This window comes from Channa argus, chromosome 9 (genome assembly GCF_033026475.1).
Source record: "Channa argus isolate prfri chromosome 9, Channa argus male v1.0, whole genome shotgun sequence".
Classification (NCBI taxonomy): domain Eukaryota; kingdom Metazoa; phylum Chordata; class Actinopteri; order Anabantiformes; family Channidae; genus Channa; species Channa argus.
Window position 1 is genome coordinate 3,459,250 of NC_090205.1, and position 23,592 is coordinate 3,482,841.

Genomic DNA, 23,592 nt, shown 5'->3' on the forward strand with positions numbered 1-23,592 from the left:
GGAAGAGCGTAAAGCTGGGGTCTGTGCTGACTGTGACGGCTGGTGCACACTGGGAGGAAGCAGTGCTGCATTTTAATGCCTTTGATTTGGGAGGGAAATCTTATATAAGACCCCATCCCTCACCCCCTTTTAGTGTACTGCAATGCAGCAGCACCCTGAGAGCTGTAGACAGTGTGCACACACGTGTGCGCACACGAACGCACCCCCCGCCAAGAAATTTCAAAAGGAGTGGTGCAGGAATCTCAGTGTCCCACTTTGTGAGCACCTGTTACAATTGTACTTATGAAACTGTACTCGGGCTGCGCCAACTGCTGCAGACGCAACGCCCACACTGGCACATTACGCCACTCACAGTAGCTCATGAGGTGTGTAGGAGTGTCCAGTTCTCCTGCCCAGGTGAGCTGTAGTCACATAATGATGGCAGCCAACGGCAGGTTTTTTGCTGTGGTCTTTCCTGGGCAGCGTCGTCGCAAGGCTCCAACTGAGCAGAGGCACCCGACCATAAGTGACAGTTTTTCAAGTCGTAAGACAACGGTGAGATGAAAGAGGTTCCTTGCTGCAATCAGTCCTCCTTCAACAGATGCTTCTTATGTAATCGATGGGGGCCAAGATCCTACAGTCCTCCTTCTGTGCAAGAATGTATTAAAAAGTTTTCTGAAGACATTAGGAGGCTTCAGTGTTCCAAATTAGTCACACTAAGTGGATGTCTTCCAAAGTTGCAGCCATTTTAGTCCAAAATTCCTCGGTTCTTCTTTCTTTCTGTCCCTTTGTTACAACCCAAAACACACTAAATCTCACACTAAAAAAGACTTTAACGTTGGACTTGATTTCATTAAACCATAGTGCTGAAGCTTTATATTTACTTTAGATGCTCTTAAAGACTAAATTCTCTCATAGAACAAGGATGTGGATGTTGGTTATTTCCATTGAAAGGAGGAAGGAATTCGACCACTAAAACCAACGCTCAGTGCTCCTATAAACACATGTCTGTTGTTGCAGGAAAAGCCGATGCACAAGAAACACGAGAGACAGTAACCCAGATAGTAATGCTAGATATATGAATGTATATTTCATGACCATAATGATGTTGTGCACTTTGTCTGCCTTTCTGTGACTGTCATCCCAGTGCTGTCAACCTGTTTTAACTTTTCCTTTGCCAGACGGCACAGTTTAATGTGGAACATTTCTCAGGGATGCACAACTGGTACGCCTGCTCCCATGCACGGCCCACCTTTTGCAACGTCTGCAAAGACAGCTTGTCTGGGGTCACGTCTCACGGCCTCTCCTGCGAAGGTGAGTAACACTCTGAGTACACACGCACGGCTCTCTTTTAGACGCAACTCCCACTCATTTGTACATGAGAGTTTCTATTCTATCAGACACGCTGATAGGATTGCAGCAGATCATTTTGTGGTGCAAGTCTGGGAGTTCAGAGTCTGGGAAGGTGTGTGAGCGTGTTGCATAAGAACTCGTGAGTCACTGAAATGACAAAAGTCTTTGTTCGGATGTCTGTCCAAGCGGAGCAGATTGGACGCGCCAGAGCCAGTGTGAGTCTTTGAAATGTTCCGGGTTGTGAGGCAGGGTTCATGTTAGCTCGGTGTGAAAAGAGCTGGTGGTGAACTGCCATTAACGCTGCTGCACAGGCATATGACTGCATGTCAGCGTGTCTGAGGTTGGTGCCTGTTATGTCACGCTCTGCGTGGGATATGCATGAAATAAAGATGTTAGAAGTTTATTTTAGCATTTCACATATTTTAGAGGAAACAGGAGGAAAAAAGGAACTATTCACACAACCCGTGAATGACGCCACATTTCCTCACTTCATCTGTGAAGGAACCGTTTTAAATAGGACAGTATTTTTGCTCTTACTTTACTACTTTGGCTTTTAGCTGCTCTGAAGTGTCTGAAGTGACATGCTGCAGACCTTAATGAGCACCATCTGCATATCCCTTCCTTCTAATTTCACTAATTCCCCACTCACCCCTGTGACTGTATCAAATATGTGTGTGTGTGTGTGTGTGTGTTTACTATGAAGGTGGCAAAAGCCTCTCCACTCAGTGCTCATTATCCTCTGCAATGAGACAATGACTCGTATCCAAAGCAGAAGCCAAGAGAGGGAGATGAGAAAGAAAAGTCATTAGAGGAAACTTTAATGCCTGTGGTCTCCCCCACACACACATACACCTGGCCAACAATCGGAAGACCCAATTAAGGTTGCAGGAGCCTCATCAGAACATGTCAATATTGGGTGCAAACCCCCATAAAGACACCCTCTCCTTTAGTGTACAGTAGATTCATTAACATCCAGCTGTTTTGTTTAATATAAAACATCCAGATTAAGCTATGGAGCCATGCCGAGCACAGGAGTCGTTCATTACAATCCAATAGAAGCCCCCTGATGTCTGACTCATGAGTACAGCCAATCAGAGACAGTGAGTTGAAGCAGAGAAACAGCATGTGAGAGTGGAAAAAAGGGGGCAGAAGAAGAAGAAATAAAAGCAGAAGAGAAGCCAGGTGAGTGTCTCTATTAACAGTGGAGAGCGGACAAACAGTTTCACAGCAATCAAAACGGCTTGAATTTCCCTTCGATTTCCTGCACAGGACCTGCCCGCTGGGGATTGATTTACGCTACCCAGCCACACACACACACACACACACACACACACATACAGAGTGAATCTTGTCATTAAGCAGTCTACACATGATATAAGAACTAAGTCAAAGTCATATCCGGGGGGAAACAATCAATGTTTCAATCTTGTCTACCGCTAAATGCTGTTAGAGAGCATTAGCAGAACATTAGGAGAAATCAGAGGACACCACTGTCTGTTAATGGCCGTGCCTCATGCTCCAGGCCGGAGGAAAACATTGTGTACATGCCTGTGAGTGGTTTGAGGCTGCAACACAAACACAAAGGCAGAAAGGTGTGTGTGTGTGTGTGAGCTGGGTGTGGTGGCTAGAAGCAGTGCCGACGCTATTCATGACTGTGCTAAGTGCCTCGTCTTTAAATGGAGGCCAGAGCAATCTGGATGTTTTTATAGTTTAATATTTATTTATTTTTTCAATTTGTTATAAATAAAGTTGGACATTGTCATGTAGCTTAGCATAAAGAGTGGAAAGGGAGGGAAACACCTAGTCTGAACATACTAGCACCTTTAAAGTTCACAAATAAATGTTTTATTTTATTTGTTTTATTCCATAAAACAAACCGGATGAAGGGTAAAAAGTGGATGCTTTGTTTCAGATATTCACAATTCAGTTGTTGGGTCTTGTATGAATGTTCAGAGATGCTCGTAAGGTTCGCACATTGTTTTTCTCTTCCACCTTTGCACAGAGCACAGCTAGGCCTTTTTCCCTGCTTCCAGTCTTTATGCTAAGCTACGCTAACCAGGGCCTTACGTAATGGACAGATATAAAAGTGGGATTGATCTTTATCTCTAATTACAGTATTTCCATAAATGTCTAACTATTTCAGCTCAACATATGGACGGTTTACCAAGCAGCTGTTGTGGGGAACTCAGGATATTGTAGAATTGCTTAAAAGCATTTTTCTTTATTTTTTTCATATTTCTGATTCATTTAAGCCGCTGAGAGCATCTGCTTATCAACACATACTGCACTGTATCTTGCATGACATCAAACCTGCTACTGGATCAGATGTAAAAGGAGAATTGCTGGTGTAATGTGGGCATCGTGTCACTGATGAATGAAGTACAAGGAAAAGCCAACAACATTGGCCTTTGTCATTATTTGCCCACTTAATGTTTCACAGCAGTGATAAAGCCACTGAGGACTGTGATGGAGCCGATTACATGTAGCAGACTTTCACTTGTTCATCACCTGTTTTGGCTTTTCATAGAGCAAAGGGGCTAATACTCCAGAAACGGATGCATGTAAATCATTAGCAGAGGTTGTACAGATGTGGAAGCCAGAATCTGCAGCAGACCACTATTGAGTCAACCAGTCCTGTGTGGTCCAGGAGTTTAAGTTCAGTTATCTGTTTCTGATAGTTGTGCTTTAGTTTTTGCATCAGTTTTGGGGACTTTTGTGTCTGTTCTTGGACACTTTGGCGCCAATTTATGTTCTAATTGAGCTCTCTTTAAACAAGAAACATGAACTTCAGAGCCTCTGACCCATCGGCACCCTGAGCTCTAAGGTCCCTCGGCCCATTCAGTAATCAATTCATGGATTTAGATCTTAGCCTGGCTGTAGCTCTCCTGTTGCTGGTTGCAGATAAATGGATTGAGAGTGATGTGATGTGGATCTGAGTCCTCACCCTTTGCTTCTCTGTGTCAGATACTCTCTGTGCAGAGCAGGCTTAGGGAGGTTAATAATTACTCCCACTGACATCTCATTAGGGACTGATTCATTAGAACAGTGCACTTTTCAGGGTGTGTCTCTTTCCAAATTGTGCAATAGCTGTGCTGCTTGTTTTTCAGCCTGGGAATAAAAATAAATGTTGCATTTTTGCTACAATTATCCTGGGAGCTTTATAAACTAATGTTTTAATGACCTAATTATTTGATAATACTTAGGGATTCACCACATATCACCTTCATTATTTTGCTGTAGTTTACTTATCACAGTCTGGTCCAAAACCATTCAATATATATTCAACTATATCCATCTAATGCAGTACCAGAGTATGATGCTTGTGAGAAGTGCTAACTGTTTTTAAAGGTGAAAGGTGTTGTCAGACTAATATGTATGGTGATGTTTGTGTTTTTCAGTGTGCAAATTCAAAGCGCACAAACGCTGTGCAGTCAGAGCCACCAATAACTGTAAATGGACGACCCTGGCTTCCATAGGGAAGGATATTATGGAAGATGAGGATGGGGTAAGTTTGTCTGTGTGTTCATTTATTTTTGTTTTTTATTACTCTAACAAGAAGTTCTGTTTTCTGTGAAGCATTTGTTGCCTTGTCTGGTTGGACTTAGGTTCCCCAATTTTCAACATTGTCTTGTGACATGTTTAATATTGAACCTTACTATGTACTGTAATCCATACAATGAAGTTGTGGGAAAGAGTAGTGGAAGCTCGGCTAAGGGCAGAGGTGAACATTTGTGAGCAGCAATATGGTTTCATGCCTAGAAAGAGTCCAACAGATGCAGTATTTGCTTTGAGGACACTGATGGAGAAGTACAGAGAAGGTCAGAGGGAGTTGCATTGTGTCTTCGTAGATTTAGAAAAAGCGTATGACAGGGTGCAGAGAGAGGAGCTGTGGTATTGTATGAGGACGTCTGGAGTGGCAGAGAAGTATGTTAGAGTGGTGCAGGACATGTATGAGAGCTGTAAGACTGTGGTGAGGTGCTGCAGGTGTGACAGAGGAGTTCAAGGTGGAGGTGGGTCTGCATCAAGGATCAGCTCTGAGCCCCTTCTTGTTGGATCTGATGATGAACAGGCTGACAGATGAGGTTAGACAGGAATCTCCATGGACTATGATGTTTGCAGATGACATTGTGATTTGTAGTGAGAGCAGGGAGCAGGTGGAGGAAAATCTAGAGAGGTGGAGGTCTGCTCTGGAAAACAGAGGAATGAAGCTTAGCTGCAGCAAGACAGAATACATGTGTGTCAATGAGAGGGACCCAGGTGGAACGGTGAGGTTACAGGAAGCAGAGGTGAAGAAGGTGCAGGACTTTAAGTACTTAGGGTCAACGGTTCAGAGCAACGGAGAGTGTGGAAAAGAGTTGAAAAGGTGAGTGCAGGCAGGTTGGAACGGGTGGAGAAAAGTGTCAGGTGTGTTGTGTGATAAAAGAGCATAAGCGAGAATGAAAGGAAAGATGTTCAAGACGGATGTGGTAGAAGGATGCTGAGGTTGGAGCTGCCAGGCAGGAGGTCTAGAGGAAGAGCAAAGAGGAGATTTATGGATGTAGTGAGGGAGGACATGAAGTTAGTCGGTGTGAGTGAAGAGGATGCAGTGGACAGGGTTAGATGGAGGCACAGGATTTGCTGTGGAGACTCCTGAAGGGGAACAGCCCACAGGAAAAGATGAAGACTATGTACTGTAATCATTACTAAACCCTAGTGTGCGTTAATACACTGTTCATGCTTTCATCAGTCTTTAAGAAAGAAGACAGTGTAGAGAAAAGTGTTCCCAGGACGATAAAGGTAAACTGTGTTTGTGTTAATATAGGTTGCTATGCCTCACCAGTGGCTGGAGGGCAACCTGCCTGTCAGTGCCAAGTGTGCAGTGTGCGATAAGACATGTGGCAGCGTCCTGAGACTGCAGGACTGGCGCTGCCTCTGGTGCAAAGCTATGGTAAGACATCTGTGGCATATGCATGAATAAATTGTATCTGCTAATTAATGTTGGGATTTGAAAGAGGAATAACATTATAAAAGAAGCTGATTGTTTAAACATTAAAGAGTCACCATAACTGCTGTGCTGTTTCTCATAAGCCAAAATGATAGATTTTTTTGAACATCTTATGTAATCAGGGATGTACCGTTATACATTTTAACCCATTGTCCACAGTTTTTTTCCCCATGATTTTTATGTGTGGAAATGTGTGCATATACTTTAGTACAGCATTATGTGTAGAGTTTATATTTTTATATTTACTTTTTGTTTTTAAATAAATGTACTTTTTACATTTCAAAGGGACAGTTGTCCAAAGTAACTAAAATGATTTATTGAAGCACTGCACTGTGTAATTGTGAGGTACTTGAATGTTTCCATCTTGTGCTACAATCCAACATTAAACTTTCCACTTCTGTGTAAGTATTAACTTTGCTGAACTATTTTATTATTAGAAAGTAACTTACAGTTTAATGTAATATATTAATTAGGCTACGTAGTAGTATATTCAGTAGTTCCAATAAACTCCATATTTACCAGCTTTAACATTAAAGCAGCTAATGGTTGTTTGTATAATAGATTAAAGTATTGAATCTTTTTTTTGATAATTACATCAGCACTTTGGTTTATTTATTCACAATTAATTGTAAAAAGTTATACTCAGATAACTTGTTTCGGCCAAACAAAGGCCCCAAATCACAAATTTGATTTAACTTCACGAAATGCATTTAGCATCTAACCAGAAGTGCAAAAAGGTGCAGGTTACTACAGTAAAGTGATGCAAAAAAACATGTGATAAAAATAACATCACATCCTCAGAAATGACAACTTCAACCAAAAGCTTTGAGGGTTTCTTCTTTTTAAAAAATTGCTCAACTGATTACTGTCTTATCAAAATAGCTTTCGGTCACCAAATCAGTTGATGGACTTATCTTTGCAGCTCTAGATTAAATCAATGTTCTGAAATGTTTTATTCTGTGCTTTGACATTTGGTACTTTGTGTATGTTTTAATACCAATGAGTAAAGTACTTCTTCTATAACTGATGTTTCTTGACATACAGTATATACACACACACACATATATATATATTTCTACTACTGTTACTTTAATTTGGTATTTGCATCGTTGTACTTCCTGATTCTCTTCTTATTGTTCATGTACATTGGTGACACATTGGTCCCTGATTGCTATTTTCTGTCCTCTAGGTGCACACAGCCTGCATGGACCTGTATCCTCGCAAGTGTCCTCTGGGTCAGTGCAAAGTCTCCATCATTCCTCCTACAGCGCTCAACAGCATCGACTCAGACGGTAGGCTTCACACGCGTTCACATGATCAAACATGCAATCGCTCTGACTTGCTCACAGGGTCAGAGGGCGACAACAGATAGCACCCACAAAAAAACATCTGTTAAGAGGTGAACAGATGTTTGGTTGACTCCTCTTTTTGAACTCTGACCTTCTATTCCATCACATGGACGAAGAGAGACTTATGATTCAGTCTGGTTTGCTCAGCAGACACACACACTCACATTTTGTCACCACCCACATTTATGAAAACCACTGGAGCATGTGCAGGGAGACAGAAAGAAAATGACAATGTCATTACTTTGCCTGCAGGTAAATCAACATCAAAGCCACTGTTTCTTATTAGATTTCTGCTAAAGTGCACGACGGAGAGCTGTTAGGTTCTGGTAAACTGGGGTTAAAAATAAACTGAACTGACAGGTCAACACAGACATTTGTGAGGGCTTCAAATAGATCCTAAGACAAGATGTATGTGTGAGAAGAATTGTAATGAGATGATTCCCAAGTGTGATTTCAGCTGTAAGAATGGACACATTCTCTGCAGATGGCTGCAAAGCCCCTGTGAGGCTCCCTTCAGGCTTCCCGTTCAACAGAGCGTGTGTGTGTGTGTGTGTGTTCATGCATGTTTTTCTTTGTGCTCAAATCTGTCTGTACAATCGTGTGTGTTTGAACCCACTGTAGGTGGAGATCAGCACCTGCAAAACAGATTCAGATAAGCATGTGTGATTGGATTACTGTTGCCAAATCTACTGGCTGGTAAACACACACACACATACACACATACATAGCCCGGTGAGTGTGGAAAGCTGGCATTGGCTAAGTGGTAGATAGATCAAAGTGAGGCATAGGAAGGAAGGATCCAGGAGAAAGGATGAAGATAAGGAAAAGAAAGAAGGAAACATTTTTTAAAAGGAAGTTTATCCTCCTCTCTTCTTTCGCTCCTTCCTTTTTGGTGCATCTGCTCATGTGCTACGTCCCACTCTGCCTAAATGCAGCCTGGGAAGAGAGAGGGAGTGTGGTTGTAATTGGCTGCAGGGGGGAAGGCAGACTGTAGCACGTGCTGGAGTGTCGTGACTCCTCCCCCCCCCCCCCCTCACCCTCACCAGTCCTCCCTCCTGTTATCTTCTTTTTCTCTCCTTCTCTTCCTTAACCCATGCATTAATGACAAGATCACACACACTGACTGAAAACCAGGAAGTGAATAAAAATCGAAGAGAACCGATGGAGATTAGAGAGAAGGGAGATGAAAAGGGGCATGCAAAGGGGGGAGAAAAAACAGAGGAGGTAGCAGAGAGACCCACACCGCTTTAATATGCACACTTGTCAACATGGTGGTGGTGCTCAGATTATGTTGTAAGCACAGAAACTGCTTGTTGCATTACCTCCCACAGATTAGCATTTGTGAGTGTGTGTGTGTGTGTGTGTGTGCGCGCATGTGCTCGTCAGTGTGTATGGAGCTGAAACGTGGTTTTGGCATGTGCCACCCTCCCGTGTTTTATGACTCTCAGGCCCACACACACTTACACACTGAGACTTTCATGAGGGGGCGTAATGAAGGCAGCTACTGCGTCCAGCATTGCTGCTATGGCAGAGCATTAAAGGGACAGTTGAGGAAAATCAGGCCACATGTTATTCTGGTTTGATTCACCGTGAACTGCAGTCTGAGAAACCTGAGATCTGTCTGACATTTTGTGTTTAGTGCTCAAGGATTTAAACAGTTACCATGTGTCATCAGGCTTCTGGAAGGCCACCTGCCCCCCTTCGTGTGCCAGCCCCCTTCTAGTTTTTGTCAACTCTAAAAGCGGCGACAACCAGGGAGTGAAATTCTTGCGACGCTTCAAGCAACTCCTCAACCCGGCTCAAGTCTTTGACCTGGTCAACGGTGGGCCGCACCTCGGGTGAGGAAAGCAAACTACTCACAGTTACTCCAATTTAACGTTTCAACTGTTACACTCATAAACATAAACATTATAAATCACTGCTTGTCAAGTTTTTCACTGTGGAAATCAGAACCCTGCAAAGCAAACTGAGGGCTGAGGTCTTATATGTCTTTTGCAGCCTGCGCCTGTTTCAGAAGTTCGACAATTTCCGGATCCTGGTGTGTGGAGGCGATGGTAGCGTGGGCTGGGTCCTGTCAGAGATCGACAAACTCAATCTACACAAACAGGTAAGTCACAGTATGACAGGTACCCTGAGATGTCACCGCAGTGACGTTCAGTTGAACTTTAAATATTAGCATTAGGACACTGTTAGGAACATTTGGAGACACCTCTGGGTTAGAATAGCGTGATAGATTGGACCAAAGCACTTCAGTAGATCTAACAGTAATTATTAATCTTGTTTAATTATTAAATTATTAATCATGGTTGCTGACACTTTGAACACACGGTAAAAAGAAAACTAACAGGTAAATGGGTTATGTTATTATTATTCATTTATTTTTTTGAGTTAAATCGAAGAAGAGGAAAACTAATGGAGTCATTTATGTTTGTGATTAATTTTGAACAATTTACTTTGTGAAGATCTGTTTTCACCTTCATCTTTTGTCAAAAAAGTCCAATTAACCAGTGTTGTAATAAAACAACGTTGGAAACTTCCAAATGGGGCAGTGCACTCTAACAGGAAATAAACAGAGAAATAAAAGTGATTATGTGGAGTAACATTGGATTCCTTAATAATACCAAAATTACACATGCGTGGGCAGACAGATTCTATTTTGGGACCTGACACCACATGCTGATTTATTCATATATTTACTCTTCTTTGAAAAAGAAATTAAACTGGTACGTTTATTAAAAATAAAAAGTAGGAAACATTCAAATTTCATAAACGTCTTTTTGTAATACAAGCAATCTTGGAAAATGTATTTATTTATTTATTTAATGGATTTTATTTTGTCATAATTTATGAATGAAAGAATTAAAAGTACATCACAGTTGCTTGCTGTCATGTTTAATTCAGATGTTTCCAGAACAGAGCAAGTGTTGTGACATTGGTCCTGGACGTTTTAGATGAATACACACAGAGAGCTCATTCTCATGCCAAATAAAGCCGCTGCATGTGTTTCAGTGCCAGCTGGGGGTGTTGCCTTTGGGCACGGGCAACGATTTGGCGCGAGTGCTGGGCTGGGGCCCGTCGTGTGACGACGACGCCCAGCTGCCCCAGATCCTGGAGAAGTTGGAGCGGGCCAGCACGAAGATGCTGGACCGCTGGAGCATCATGACCTACGAGATTAAGATCCCACCCAAACACAGCTGTCCCACCACCCCCGAGGGAGCCGACGACTGCCAGGTACTCACAGGAGCTGACAGATGCTCACACGCATCAGTAGGTGCAATCAGAAGCAGCAGGGCTTCCAGATAGATGTGAGGGGGAGTTTGCTAAACACAGGCTGAACAATAGGCTGGCAGTATTTTTATTCACCTTCACCTGATCTTTAGGTCTAAACTGGACAAACTGATGGTAAATTATGGCTGCTCGTTGTAATTCTGTAAAATTCTCCAGTATTTCAAGTGCTAATAAGTGAACTGGAAGTATTTGAAGTTGCTTACTACAAAATACAGACCTACTGTGCCGTTGCAGTCATTGCAGTTTGTGTGTGTATTTTTCTCTCCAGTTTCACATTTCCACCTATGAAGATTCAGTAGCTGCTCACCTCACAAAAATCCTCAACTCGGAGCAGCACTCAGTGGTTATCTCTTCTGCCAAGTGAGTTTTCTGTATAAGAAATATACTGTAAGTCTAGTAAATGAAAGAAATAAAAAAAAAATATCACTGAACATTGAACATACATGAACATACAGTGCTATTTTAACTAGGAAATGAATTACTACATTTGATAAGTAAACTGGAATGGAAGAGGAGTGTACTGGTGTGTACACCTCTGCACACCTTTGACAGATGTGCAGATCTGTGGCAACTACAGAGGAATAAAGCTGATGAGTCACACAATGAAGTTGTGGGAAAGAGTAGTGGAAGCTCGGCTAAGGACAGAGGTGAACATTTGTGAGCAGCAATATGGTTTCATGCCTAGAAAGAGTCCAACAGATGCAGTATTTGCTTTGAGGATGCTGATGGAGAAGTACAGAGAAGGTCAGAGGGAGTTGCATTGTGTCTTCGTAGATTTAGAGAAAGCGTATGACAGGGTGCAGAGAGAGGAGCTGTGGTATTGTATGAGGACGTCTGGAGCGGCAGAGAAGTATGTTAGAGTGGTGCAGGACATGTATGAGAGCTGTAAGACAGTGGTGAGGTGCTGTAGGTGTGACAGAGGAGTTCAAGGTGGAGGTGGGTCTGCATCAAGGATCTGCTCTGAGCCCCTTCTTGTTTGCTCTGGTGATGGACAGACTGACAGATGAGGTTAGACAGGAATCTCTGTGGACTATGATGTTTGCAGATGACATTGTGATTTGTAGTGAGAGCAGGGAGCAGGTGGAGGAAAATCTAGAGAGGTGGAGGTCTGCTCTGGAAAACAGAGGAATGAAGCTTAGCCGCAGTAAGACAGAATACATGTGTGGAACGGTGAGGTTACAGGGAGCAGAGGTGAAGAAGGTGCAGGACTTTAAGTACTTAGGGTCAACGGTTCAGAGTAACGGTGAGTGTGGAAAAGAGGTGAAGAGGCGAGTGCAGGCAGGTTGGAACGGGTGGAGAAAAGTGTTAAAGATGGTGCTGAGACCAGCGATGTTGTTTGGTAGAAAACCTGCTAGAAGCATTACCAGGACCGTTACATACAGTATATCTATACATAACATTAGACAAAATGGTGCTGAATAATACTTTTCTCAGATTTTTTCAAAGGCTATATTTTCAAAATGAGCACGCTACATATTTTCATTCTGCTTCTCAGGATTCTATGTGAAACAGTGAAGGACTTTGTTGCCAAAGTGGGGAAAGCCTATGAAAAGAGCACAGAGAACGCAGACGAGTGTGACACCATGTCTCTCAAAGTAAGCCTTGAAAAATACATTTAGTTCGCTTGTATTTTACATTTCTGCCCCATTCAGCCTCCATTTGTCCCCTCTGTCTCTCCTCTGTGTCCCCCAGTGTGCCATCCTGAACGAGAAGCTAGACTCCCTCCTCCAGACCCTCAACACAGAGTGCCACGCTCTACCTCCACTTCCCCACTCCACTCCCCCTATAGTAGAGGAGGAGGAGGAAGAGGAGGAGGAGGCCAGCGAGGAGAGCCTGACTGAGCTGAAGGAGAAGCTGGAAGAAGAGGAGACCGAGAAGGGAGGAGGAGGGTCCCCACATCAGCTGTTTAAAAGCAGGGAGCAGCTGATGCTCAGGGCCAACAGCCTGAAGAAAGCTGTGCGTCAGATCATAGAACAGGCTGAGAGAGGTACACATGCTGAGCCCACCTGAACGGACTTATTTCTAGGACATTGCATGTGACAGCATAGTAAACCACAAAGGTGCAGGGTTAATGTGATGGCCCCCCCTCTCTCTGTCTGAAGCTTAGGGGAAATGCCCCCTCCCTTTTTTACTATCACTGTCACTATTTGTGAAATCTAATATGCAGGGAGTGAAACTGGCGGACTTAACAAAGCACGCTGCCTTGTCCTCATCCCTTCTCTGTTCAGTGGTTGACGAGCAGAACGCCCACACAGAGGACACAGAGCTGCCGTCTCCCCTGGAGTTCAGGAAGGACAGCGAGGAGGAGAACAGAGACAGCGAGAAAGACGAGGACACCAAGGAACTGGAAGGGCTGCCGTGTAAGTGCCGCTGCTGCAGCTGCTGCTGTGTGCTTTGGTTCCACTTCTAAGAACTAAGTGCAAGACCTCTTTCTTTCTTGGCCCTGATGCATTTGTATCTTGGGCCGTTTCCAAAACCCATAACCTGTCCAGTCTAGCATGTCTGATTTGCATTCTTCCCCTCTGCCAGCTGGCATTGTTCTCAGTAACTGTCTATTAAAATTATTTTGATAAATTATGGGTTAAGGCCTAGTTTAAGAACACAACTCAGTAGAATCTGGCTGTACTTCAGCTTGTGGATGAAGCACAGGCAAATTCACTCGGAAATCACTTGGAAAATGATTTTTTTTTAAACAAACATGAGACCAGATAAATGTACCAGTATTGTTTCCTTCCTAACAGTAACCATAAACAAAAGCCCAGATCAGCGTTCTACTTCATAGGAAAACGGACAGAATTTAAATGTCGCCCCCTTGTGGATATTTCCTTCCCTGCAGCACAGAGAACCAAACACATTTAATGGAAAAACAAAAAGTCCTGCTGACGCAGATCGTGTTTCCTGTCATAAATAAACTTCAGGGTTAGTGCTGGAGTGGAGAACCCCCACTCTTCTGTGATATTTCACCACTTGCACCAAGCGACGCAGTGTATCTCCCCATCTTAACTCTCTCCAACCATCTGCAGAAAACTTCTTTAATAACAAATGACTGTAGCTGTTGACACTGTGGCAGCATACTATAATATCTTGATGTGGATCCACACGCTTGTGTAGTGTCTGTGCAACGGCCACAGGATGTGTTATTGTCTTAGGGGTAGAAGTTCTTCCTGTTTATCTGGGGTTGTTTCCTTCCACACATTTTTCATCCACTGGAAGACCAGGAGGTATCAGACAAAACCCTCTGCTTTTCCTCTCAGTGGCTCCTTTCTCCTCCCTGACCTGGACACAAATTGTAAACACGCTGAGCAAAGGAGAGGATGTGAGCAGAAGGGGCTGTGCCTTTCAGACTCCATTCCTCACTCTTGCATCTTATTTGTTTTTCCCATGGGGACACCAGAAGCTGTCTTTGTGCGTTCACATGAAAGCTAAAGGAAATTTGATGCCTAATGGACGTAATGAATCATTTTCTGTCTCTGTGTCCAGCTGCTAAGAGTCCCTGTTCTCCTACGGAGCGGAGGGTGAGCCGCAGCACCCAGTCCTACGGCTCCTTCACTATCACCCCCTTCACCACCAGCAAGGAGAACCTTCCCGTACTCAACACACGCATCATCTGCCCTGGTAAACACACACACGCAATATTTCAAAGCATGCATGCAACTGCTGTAGTGGTCCACAGACCACAGGGTCTCCTGGATAAGTGTTAAAGTGTCCTTGGGCAAGACACTGAACCCCAAGTTGGTCAGGTGATCTGTGAGCACCTTGCATGACAGCTGCTGCCATCGGAGTGTGTGAGTGTGTGTGTGAATGGGTGAATGAGAAGCAACGTTGTAAAAAGTACTATATAAGCGGGCAATTACTTTTCCTCCAGTTGAAGATCACAGGGACGTTCCATGATGTCGGAGTGTGTGTGTGTGTGTGTGTGTGTGTGTGTGCAGGCTTGCGGGCAGGTCTCGCTGCCTCTATTGCTGGGAGCTCCATCATTAGCAAGATGCTGCTGGCTAACATCGACCCCTTTGGTGCCACACCCTTCATCGACCCCGACCTCGACTCACTGTAAGAGCTTCGCTGTCTATCAGTCTGTTTATGTATTTGTACTTAATATGCAGTGTGTTTGTTGAGCTTACCGACTGTTCATCTGACTGTTGTCCACCCAGAGACGGCTACATGGAGAAGTGTGTGATGAATAACTACTTTGGCATCGGCCTGGATGCCAAGATCTCGCTGGAGTTCAACAACAAGCGAGAGGAGCATCCAGAGAAATGCAGGTGCGAGACTGAGTCATTTTTATTGGCAGTCGGTATCCTCATATATTATTTTATGATGAGTTATGGAAGTAGGGGAGCCTGGTGGCTCAGAGCATTGGGTTGGGATGCAGAAGGCTGGAGGTTCAAATCCCACCCCACCAGGGGTGATCTTGATGAGTAATGTGAATATATTCTTGCCAAAGTATATAGTAAATATAATCGTTGTAATCTATAATGCATCACTGCATTTAATAAGTCTTGTATTTAATGTTAATTATTCATGTGGTTTCTAACTTAGTTATTTTAACAGCAGCCTTTTTCCTACACACTGTCATACACACTCCCTGCTCCTCATCCACAGGAGTCGTACGAAGAACATGATGTGGTATGGTGTTCTGGGCACAAAGGAGCTTCTGCAGAGGACATACAAGAACCTGGAGCAGAAGGTTCAGCTGGAGGTGAGAGGGGGGAAAAAAAAGCGTTTTGAACACTCAGAGTTCACTAGAACAGCTCTGGAAATCCATAGACTGAAGCCACTGGAAGCCAGAGCAATCAGCTAACAGTGGGGAGTGATTTAGTTCAAGATGTGACACACCACTTCCCAACACTCCTGAACCTCTTCAACCACTATTTAAGCCAAGTGAAAGTGAAGGGGGGTTTTTTTGCAACTGCACAGCCTGTTACTCAAGTGAAATCTATTCAGAAAATGATTTGGCTGTGTTCAGGTCAACCAACTGTCATTTCAAAATTATAAAAAATTAAAGAGGATCTGGGACCCTATTTAAATAACATATTACAAAATATACATATTTTGAACAAAGTTTAACTTTCCAGTTATAAATAAACTGAAAAACCTGGATGTCATCAGGAGGTGATTTTCATTAGGATTCCCAGGTTTATTTTAATATATGAGATATATTTGTCCCTAACCATGTGAGTCAAGTTCAAAATAAGTAAAGCAAGAAATCAGTTTGGCTTTTTTTTTTACAGGTTTTTGATTCCTTGCTTTTGCTGTAACTACACTTTTTTTTTATTTTTGTTTCTTTCTTTCCCCCAGTGTGACGGCCAGTACATCCCCCTGCCCAGCCTTCAGGGCATCGCAGTGCTGAATATTCCCAGCTATGCAGGCGGGACCAACTTCTGGGGCGGCACGAAAGAGGATGATGTGAGTACATTTACCGTCTTCCATCCTGCTGGACACGCCCTCGGCGGGCGAGTGCGATCACCTCTAGAGTGGAAATGAGTCGTTTTCGTCTCGAGCTCATGCCAGAAATTGGCCAGGCGGCTGTTTTAAGGGAACCATCCGTAACTTTGTCTTTCTTTCAGTCAGTTGGAAAACTATGGAACGAAAGCCTGTATCCTGGCTTAACATGAGCCTGATAGCCTAGAGGTGCAGGGGGAGGAATGGTTAGAGAGATATTTGTGCTTGTTTGTTTATCGCTCAGAGAACAGTGGCTGCTGAAGAATGTCATCTTGCACGCACACACACACACACTCACACCCCTTAGCGAGCCCTTGCTGAAGTTACCCTTGGACACACATATAGTGTATTTGGTGCAGTTGGTGTTATGTAACTATTTCACTGGAGAGGAGGGAACAAACACACGGAGAGGACGCTGGACACGCTGCAGTAGAATCTTTCTTTCCAACTTGAATCGATCTGGCTCGTTTATGGTCTAATCATATTTTTTACAGACAAAACCGAAAAATATAAAGATGAAGAACAAACGCCTTCACAGTGTGATTTGGTTTTCATCTAATGGCCGAGGCTCCACATGACGGCACAGATGATGCTGTACTTGTGCAGAAGCTGCCTCCTCATTTCTTTGACCTTTTCACTGGCAGTTTGTGAACTGAGATCAATACCACACTTGTTGGGAGCATGTTCTCTCAGAAACAAGCCTACTTTGTTATTTAGGCTGCAGCTAAACTGACCTGACAAGGGCACAGTGTCTTGTTTAAGGAAGGTTTTATTTTATTTTTTTTTCAACATACAGCAGTGATATGCAATTTTTGCTGCCTCAGTTTTATTAAAGAAAAATGATGGGGAGGATTTTTCTTGTCGACAAATGTCACGAAAGGACCAAAGCCAATAAAGAACTGGTTCTATTTCCTGTAGAGCTATAGCGTGATGTACTTTAGTATTTCCTTTGTGTCACAGATTACACATGGAGTGTGATTTTAATAAAGAATTGCAGAGCCCATACATAAAGACCCTCTGTCCTCCAGAGGTAGAAGTGCACACAGTCCGTAGTCACACAAAATATGCAAGTACTCGCCAAAAAAATCATTCCACTTGTAGCTACAACCACTTAATATTCCTTAATCACATATAGTATCACGAAGTACTAAGCACATGCTCTAAAATGTACTTATGAGTACAAAAGCACCAGTACTGCAGTAAGAAAGTGATCAGCATCAGTCTGAGTTACTTATAAAAAGCCTAAGAATGGAAACACTGTCAAACCGGATGCTGTTTATAACTTAAATCATTTGTTCCACATGTGCCTCATAAATAATACATAATAATAATACAAAATTGTACTACAGTACATTAGTTGAGTACTTTGCGACTAAAATGAACCAGTTTAGCCCACATTAGCTTGGACGTATTACGTGTGGCAGGTTTGACAACGCCATTAATATTGAGGAGGTTGATTCCAGGTTTTGTTTGTTTGTTTTTTAAATTTGCATCCTCAGTAGAGAATAATGGATATGGGGCCTGACAAAGGCAAGTGAAGAAAACCAGTGGTCTTATAATATAAATGTCATCTGCAATACGTTGCTGCACATACAGCTTCTGAGTGTCTCCATTGTGGTGTGCAGATCTTCTGTGCCCCATCTTTTGATGATAAAATCCTGGAAGTCGTGGCTGTGTTCGGGAGCATGCAGATGGCTGTGTCCAGAGTCATCAAATTGCAACACCACCGCATTGCACAGGTGAGGACACACACACACACACACACGTAAAACGTACACACATGCAGTATGTAAAAAATACATAATGTGTGTTTCTGTACCTGAATCAGTGTCGAACAGTGAAGATCACCATCCTGGGTGATGAGGGGGTTCCTATTCAGGTGGACGGTGAAGCCTGGGTCCAACCGCCTGGAGTCATCAAGATCCAGCATAAGAATCGAGCTCAGATGCTCACCAGAGACCGGGTGAGACAAAGAGAGGGAGGAGAAATGGAGTGTTGAAAGGTTGGAGAATAAGAGGAATATGAGTGGAGAGGTTGGTTTTGTGTGGGAGACTTGTGGCCAGATGGACAAGCTTTACAGGACCTGCTGTCCATGACATATATACTGTCCCTGCAGGCATTTGAGAACACGCTGAAGTCATGGGAGGACAAGTTGAAGTATGATAAGCCTCCTCTGAGGCCTCACCTCTACCCCCAGCAGTCTGTGGATCTGGCTACAGAGGAGGAGGCCTCCCAGGTGCAGATGTGTGCCCGAGCTGCAGAGGAACTCATTACAAGGTAAACATGGTCACAATAGCTCTACAGGTAAACATGAAGAAGACAGGAAATGTTGTGTTTATGCCCTGTGGCCTGTGCTCTGTCCAATCACAGGATATGTGAGGCTGCGAAGACCAATGGGCTGTTAGAGCAGGAGCTGGCTCATGCTGTCAATGCGGCATCTCACGCCATCAACAAAACGCACCCTAAGTTTCCAGAGGTGAGTTTCTCTCCATTGTAGAATTGGAAAATAGTGTGTATAGTTATTTCATACTGAATTCACACACGCACAATTCACCGACCAATGTACAAGGAAGTGCTGAATTCAAGCACACAGTGCTACGCTTGTTAGAAAATCATAAGCTCACTGGTTTTGGAATGAAGAAATATGTCATCCAGAGCAGTGGTGTGTCTGGCTGCTGTGTTGTTAGTAGTTTTTGGAAAACAACGGAGGACGGAGTGAATTCAAGCTGCAGGCCGACAACTAACCAAACACCACTAGAGGGATTCTGTGTTTGTATCTGTGGTGATTGTAGACAAAACATTGATTTAGAAAATGAAGAAAATGATCCTTCAACGGTCGGAGCTAATGAAATCAAGTGGACATCTACCAAAGTTAATGTCTCTTTAGTATAAAGTTCCCTCTTTTGTTTCCCTGGATATTGCTGAGTTGCAGTGCAGAGGCTTTTTTTTAAAGTTGTTCCACTTTGGAAGATATTCACTTAACATGACAGATTTAAAGGTTGAGGCCTTATACTGTCTTTAGAGACACTTTTAGAAGATTTTTGGACAAAGGGACTTTATGACATGGGCATCCCATGATTGTTTTAAGACAGACTTAAATTAGTAGAGTAGCTTGTTAACACAAGTCTAAACCCATGTTTTCTTAAACAGGGATGCTCCAGATTTAGTTTGAACCGGTTTGTTGAGCCTTGTAAAACAAAAACCACTGACTGTAAGCTTTAAGTAAAATCTGTAGCACACTTTAATATTTACGTGACCGATGTGTTTCATTTCCAGAGCCTGACAAGGAACACGGCCATAGAGGTGGCCAGCACTGTCAAGGCGCTCTACAACGAGACAGAGTCTCTTTTGTTGGGCCGAGTCTCTCTGGTGAGTTATGACCTGTACTTATCATTGAAGATCCTTTGTATTAACTCGGCCCTTGTCTCAACTTGTTTTCTCCCTCTTGCAGCAACTGGACCCACCGGAGGAGGAACTGCTGTCCAGTGCTTTGCAGAGTTTGGAGCTGGAACTGGGCAAACTGGGAGAGATACCCTGGCTCTATCATATACTGCAGCCTAATGATGAGGAGGTAAGCAGTGTCCATCAGCGCTCGCACCAGCATAGACATGGACAAGCCCGCTGCCCCACAGACGTGCAGTGCATTAAGCAGTGAGGCCTGAGAAAGATTATTATTATAGTTTATTTTAGAAAATCACTGCGGTGGGAGCACAAAATACTTCCGTACTACATGCTTCTTTAGCTGTGGTGACTTTCCGTTGGGCTAATGTGTTTTTGTGTATCGGGGTCATATTAATATAGGGAAATAAAGGTGACACAATAAATTGTGTCATAGTAAAAAAAAAAAAGATAATCATATCAGTGCAAATGTTTGCATCAACCACATTTAAAATAAATGTAGTTAATTTCTGATGAAGCCACGATTGCACTTGTGCATTAAATATGTTGCTGTTGACTTTTCGAAATAAGAGGATGCAAATGTTCGCAGCCACTGCTACAACACACACGGCCCTAACTCAAATGGAAGCTAAGTAGTTATTGTGTTTTCCCCTTGTAGGGCAGTTCACACACCACATTTCTAATGTAACACTTGCATAAAAACAGTCTGCATGCACTGTATATACTACATGTGTGTCTTTGGTGTAACATGGCTCCAAGGAACAGGACAGTTGAGTAGCTAAATGAAAGGCTATAGGTTGACTGTGCTTATGTACCAGGACCACTCTCTGGGTTACGGCAAGAGGAACAGTCGCAGCAGCATGTTTCGCATAGTGCCCAAGTTCAAGAAGGAGAAGGCCGCCAAAAAGACGAGCCCTCAGTCAGGTAGGGCTGCACCCACCTCTCCCTTTACGGCGAACACACAAGACAGACAGAGCTTTCCCCCCCTCTGCTGTGGGGATTTATCAAGTAAAATCATTTACACACCATGTTAAAACATTAGAGTACATCACTTTATGTTCCATACAGTATTGCTGCTTTTAATTTGAAAGGATGGTAGCACTACGTCGAAATGTAGGCTACAGAATGACAACTGGGTGATCAGATGCAGTGTCACCGTGGTTGGAAAGAATTCTGCGGAATACAGTGGGTAACATTTTATATGTCAATCATCAGCATCAAGTTGAAGTTAAAATATTGAAAGATGCCCAGTTAATTTCTCGTGGTCAAATACGTCACATCACAGATGGCAACAAGGTCTTTTTACTCAAGCACTGTCCTTATGTACCTACATCTCTGAGGTAGAATTTCCATCTAAAAGGATTCGTACTCCACTTCAGAGCTTCGGTGAATTTACAGAGGCAGATTCTCAACACAAATTCTAATCAGTTAAGCGATGCTGCTGCGTCAGGGCTGATGAAGGAGGTGTCACTTCATGACAACATTAAAATCAGCTTCTCTTGGGTTTTCTGTGGTGTGTAGCTCCCAACATCAGTCTGTGAATTGGAGAAATGAAGTGAATGCTGGTGGTTTTTCACAGTAAATAGCCAGAAATCAGCTTTTTGAAGTGGCTCTCTCCTTGAAGCTGTACATGAATTAAACTTAGCAAGACCTGAACATTTCAGACCTCTGGAGAAACTTGATTTGTACTCAGAGAAATCACTTCCGTACTAAATTACTGGTACGTTTGTACTTAAAGTAAACTTCGGAGCATGTGCTGCCTACTACTTTACTTTGAGCAAAGCATTTGAAGCGGTACTTTCACATATAATGCAGAAGGTTTTTAGGCAAGTACTTTTATTTGAGTCTCAAGTTTAGTGTACTCCTACCACCCACATACAGTACTGTTAATCATTAAGTACTTAATCTTCCTTCTGTGGCATCTAGGTTGATGAGCTGGAAGTGCTACCATCCTTCATTCATTCACTACCACTTTCCTTACCCTCTTTATGACAAACATTCACACACACAATGATCCAGCTCGTTTTGTCATCAGCCATCACCATCATATAAGAATCCATACATACAAAGACAAAACAAAGAATGGCTGCGTGTTTGAAGTGTTATCTCCCACTGTCTGACCCTAACCATCAACTTGCAACCTCCCCAATCCATTCATGCTCTCATCCAGCTGTCAACATGGCTTCAGAAGGCGCAAAGTCAGGAGAAGAACAAGGCTGCACCAACCAAACTAAATAAATCTCAACCAGCCAGAAACCAGATCATATTTGCTGCGTACTGAATATCCAGGATCAGATCTGAGTCCTCTGTGATTTGATTCGATGGAGTGGGTGCATATGTCCAGGAATAATTAGGATGTGTTGAACAGTCAGATCAGCTGTTAAGTCCTTCCTCTCATTGTGGGCCGGTCCCTGATTAGTTTGGCTGTATTTCCTGCAGACTGCAAAGGCTCCACCTCCCTTTACCTCCTACTATTTCTGTGTGTTCTGATCTGGTCTGCCATACAATGTGCATGCCCCCAGCCTTCCTCAAACATCACTGGCCACTGCCTTGTTCTGACCAACCTTTGACCTCTGTCATACTACTCCCTCCTCCATTAGCCGCCCCCACTTCTCTCCCTCTTCCCTTCTTCCTCTCTGATGCCCCAGCCCTTCCTCCTCATCTTCTCCTTCAGTGATTTACCACAATTTGTGCCCATTTGTGAAGCGTGTGAGAATGAATGAGACAAGCAAAGTGAAGTGTGTGTGTGTGTGTGTGTGTGTGTGTGTGTGTGTGTGTGTGCATACCTGTGAGGTGCTCTGAGCCTCTCTCTGCTCTGCTCTGTGTGTGCGTGCGTGTGTGTGTGTAGTGGAGAGGTGGGGCACAGAGGAGGTGGGCATCTGGCTGGAACAGCTGAATCTGGGGGAGTACAGAGACATCTTCATCCGTCATGACATCAGGGGCTCAGAGCTGCTGCACCTGGAGAGGAGGGACCTGAAGGTATACATGCACACACACGGCTGGTAACACACCACAGTGCCTCAGTGAATCTCTGTGAACCCTCCCGCTCCTCTCCCCCCTCCCCCAACCTACAATCAACTCTTCTTCTCTGTCTCCTCTTATGCTCTTTAACGTGTTAGATGTCTCCCTGTTTTGCCACCTCTCGTACTCTGCTGCATTGCTCTGCTTGGCTTCATCTGTCTTATTGTTGCTTGGTGAAGGAGACTCCCACTAACAATGTGCATTTGCTGAGAGGGGAAGCCTTTGGGGAGGGGGTGGGGTGTGTGTTGGGATAGACCAAATAAGGCTGGGTTGGTTGTTGAGGGTTGAATCAGGCAGTCAGAGCAGCCAGACAGTGTGAGTGTAATAAATAATAAAGCTAAAGTCCAGTGGCATTAATAGGATATAAAAACATATTCAGTGTCACGTGTCTCGACCCACAGATACACAAACACTTTCACACAGTTTGTTGTGAACTGTGGGACAAGTATCCACCTCCCAATAACAGGTGCAAATCATTGGTGGAAATGATTTCGCCTCTTGAAGAAAAATGGAGAAAAACATGAATGTAAGCTGAAGACAAGTTCAGCGCCTGCATGTGCAGCAAAGCGGCAAAGAAAAGAGTGAGGAATTGTATTTTTCCCATTTTCATGCACGCAGACCAAAACTGCCCCTTTGTGAATTAGGGTGTATTCATCCTAAAATAAACATTTGTGTTTTTTACTGCACGTTCAGGTGAAATCACACATTTCTGTGGCATAAAAAAAAACTCCGTTTTGCATCTTGTAATTTACTAGTCAGTCATCTCATTTGTCGTGC

The 23,592-nt window shown here is 43.5% G+C and overlaps 1 protein-coding gene across 14 annotated transcripts in view; it reads left to right on the forward strand.

Annotated features, from left to right (window-relative positions):
- dgkh (diacylglycerol kinase, eta) overlaps positions 1–23,592 on the forward strand; it is a 52,732-nt gene that overhangs the window by 24,239 nt on the left and 4,901 nt on the right. For 4 of the 14 annotated variants that reach the window (XM_067515765.1, XM_067515770.1, XM_067515775.1 and 1 more), the window contains 24 exons: positions 1,161–1,293; positions 4,731–4,837; positions 6,134–6,259; positions 7,506–7,608; positions 9,341–9,503; positions 9,664–9,772; positions 10,657–10,896; positions 11,222–11,313; positions 12,449–12,548; positions 12,646–12,940; positions 13,182–13,313; positions 14,434–14,568; positions 14,886–15,003; positions 15,105–15,215; positions 15,556–15,652; positions 16,252–16,359; positions 18,021–18,134; positions 18,224–18,358; positions 18,512–18,672; positions 18,766–18,871; positions 19,672–19,764; positions 19,847–19,966; positions 20,613–20,718; positions 22,643–22,773. In XM_067515765.1, the coding sequence (XP_067371866.1) occupies positions 1,161–1,293; positions 4,731–4,837; positions 6,134–6,259; positions 7,506–7,608; positions 9,341–9,503; positions 9,664–9,772; positions 10,657–10,896; positions 11,222–11,313; positions 12,449–12,548; positions 12,646–12,940; positions 13,182–13,313; positions 14,434–14,568; positions 14,886–15,003; positions 15,105–15,215; positions 15,556–15,652; positions 16,252–16,359; positions 18,021–18,134; positions 18,224–18,358; positions 18,512–18,672; positions 18,766–18,871; positions 19,672–19,764; positions 19,847–19,966; positions 20,613–20,718; positions 22,643–22,773 (3,135 nt within the window). Of the gene's footprint in view, positions 1–1,160; positions 1,294–4,730; positions 4,838–6,133; positions 6,260–7,505; positions 7,609–9,340; positions 9,504–9,663; positions 9,773–10,656; positions 10,897–11,221; positions 11,314–12,448; positions 12,549–12,645; positions 12,941–13,181; positions 13,314–14,433; positions 14,569–14,885; positions 15,004–15,104; positions 15,216–15,555; positions 15,653–16,251; positions 16,360–18,020; positions 18,135–18,223; positions 18,359–18,511; positions 18,673–18,765; positions 18,872–19,671; positions 19,765–19,846; positions 19,967–20,590; positions 20,719–22,642; positions 22,774–23,592 lie in introns of all 14 variants that reach the window. The other 10 variants (XM_067515766.1, XM_067515773.1, XM_067515764.1 and 7 more) reach the window with 7 other exon arrangements.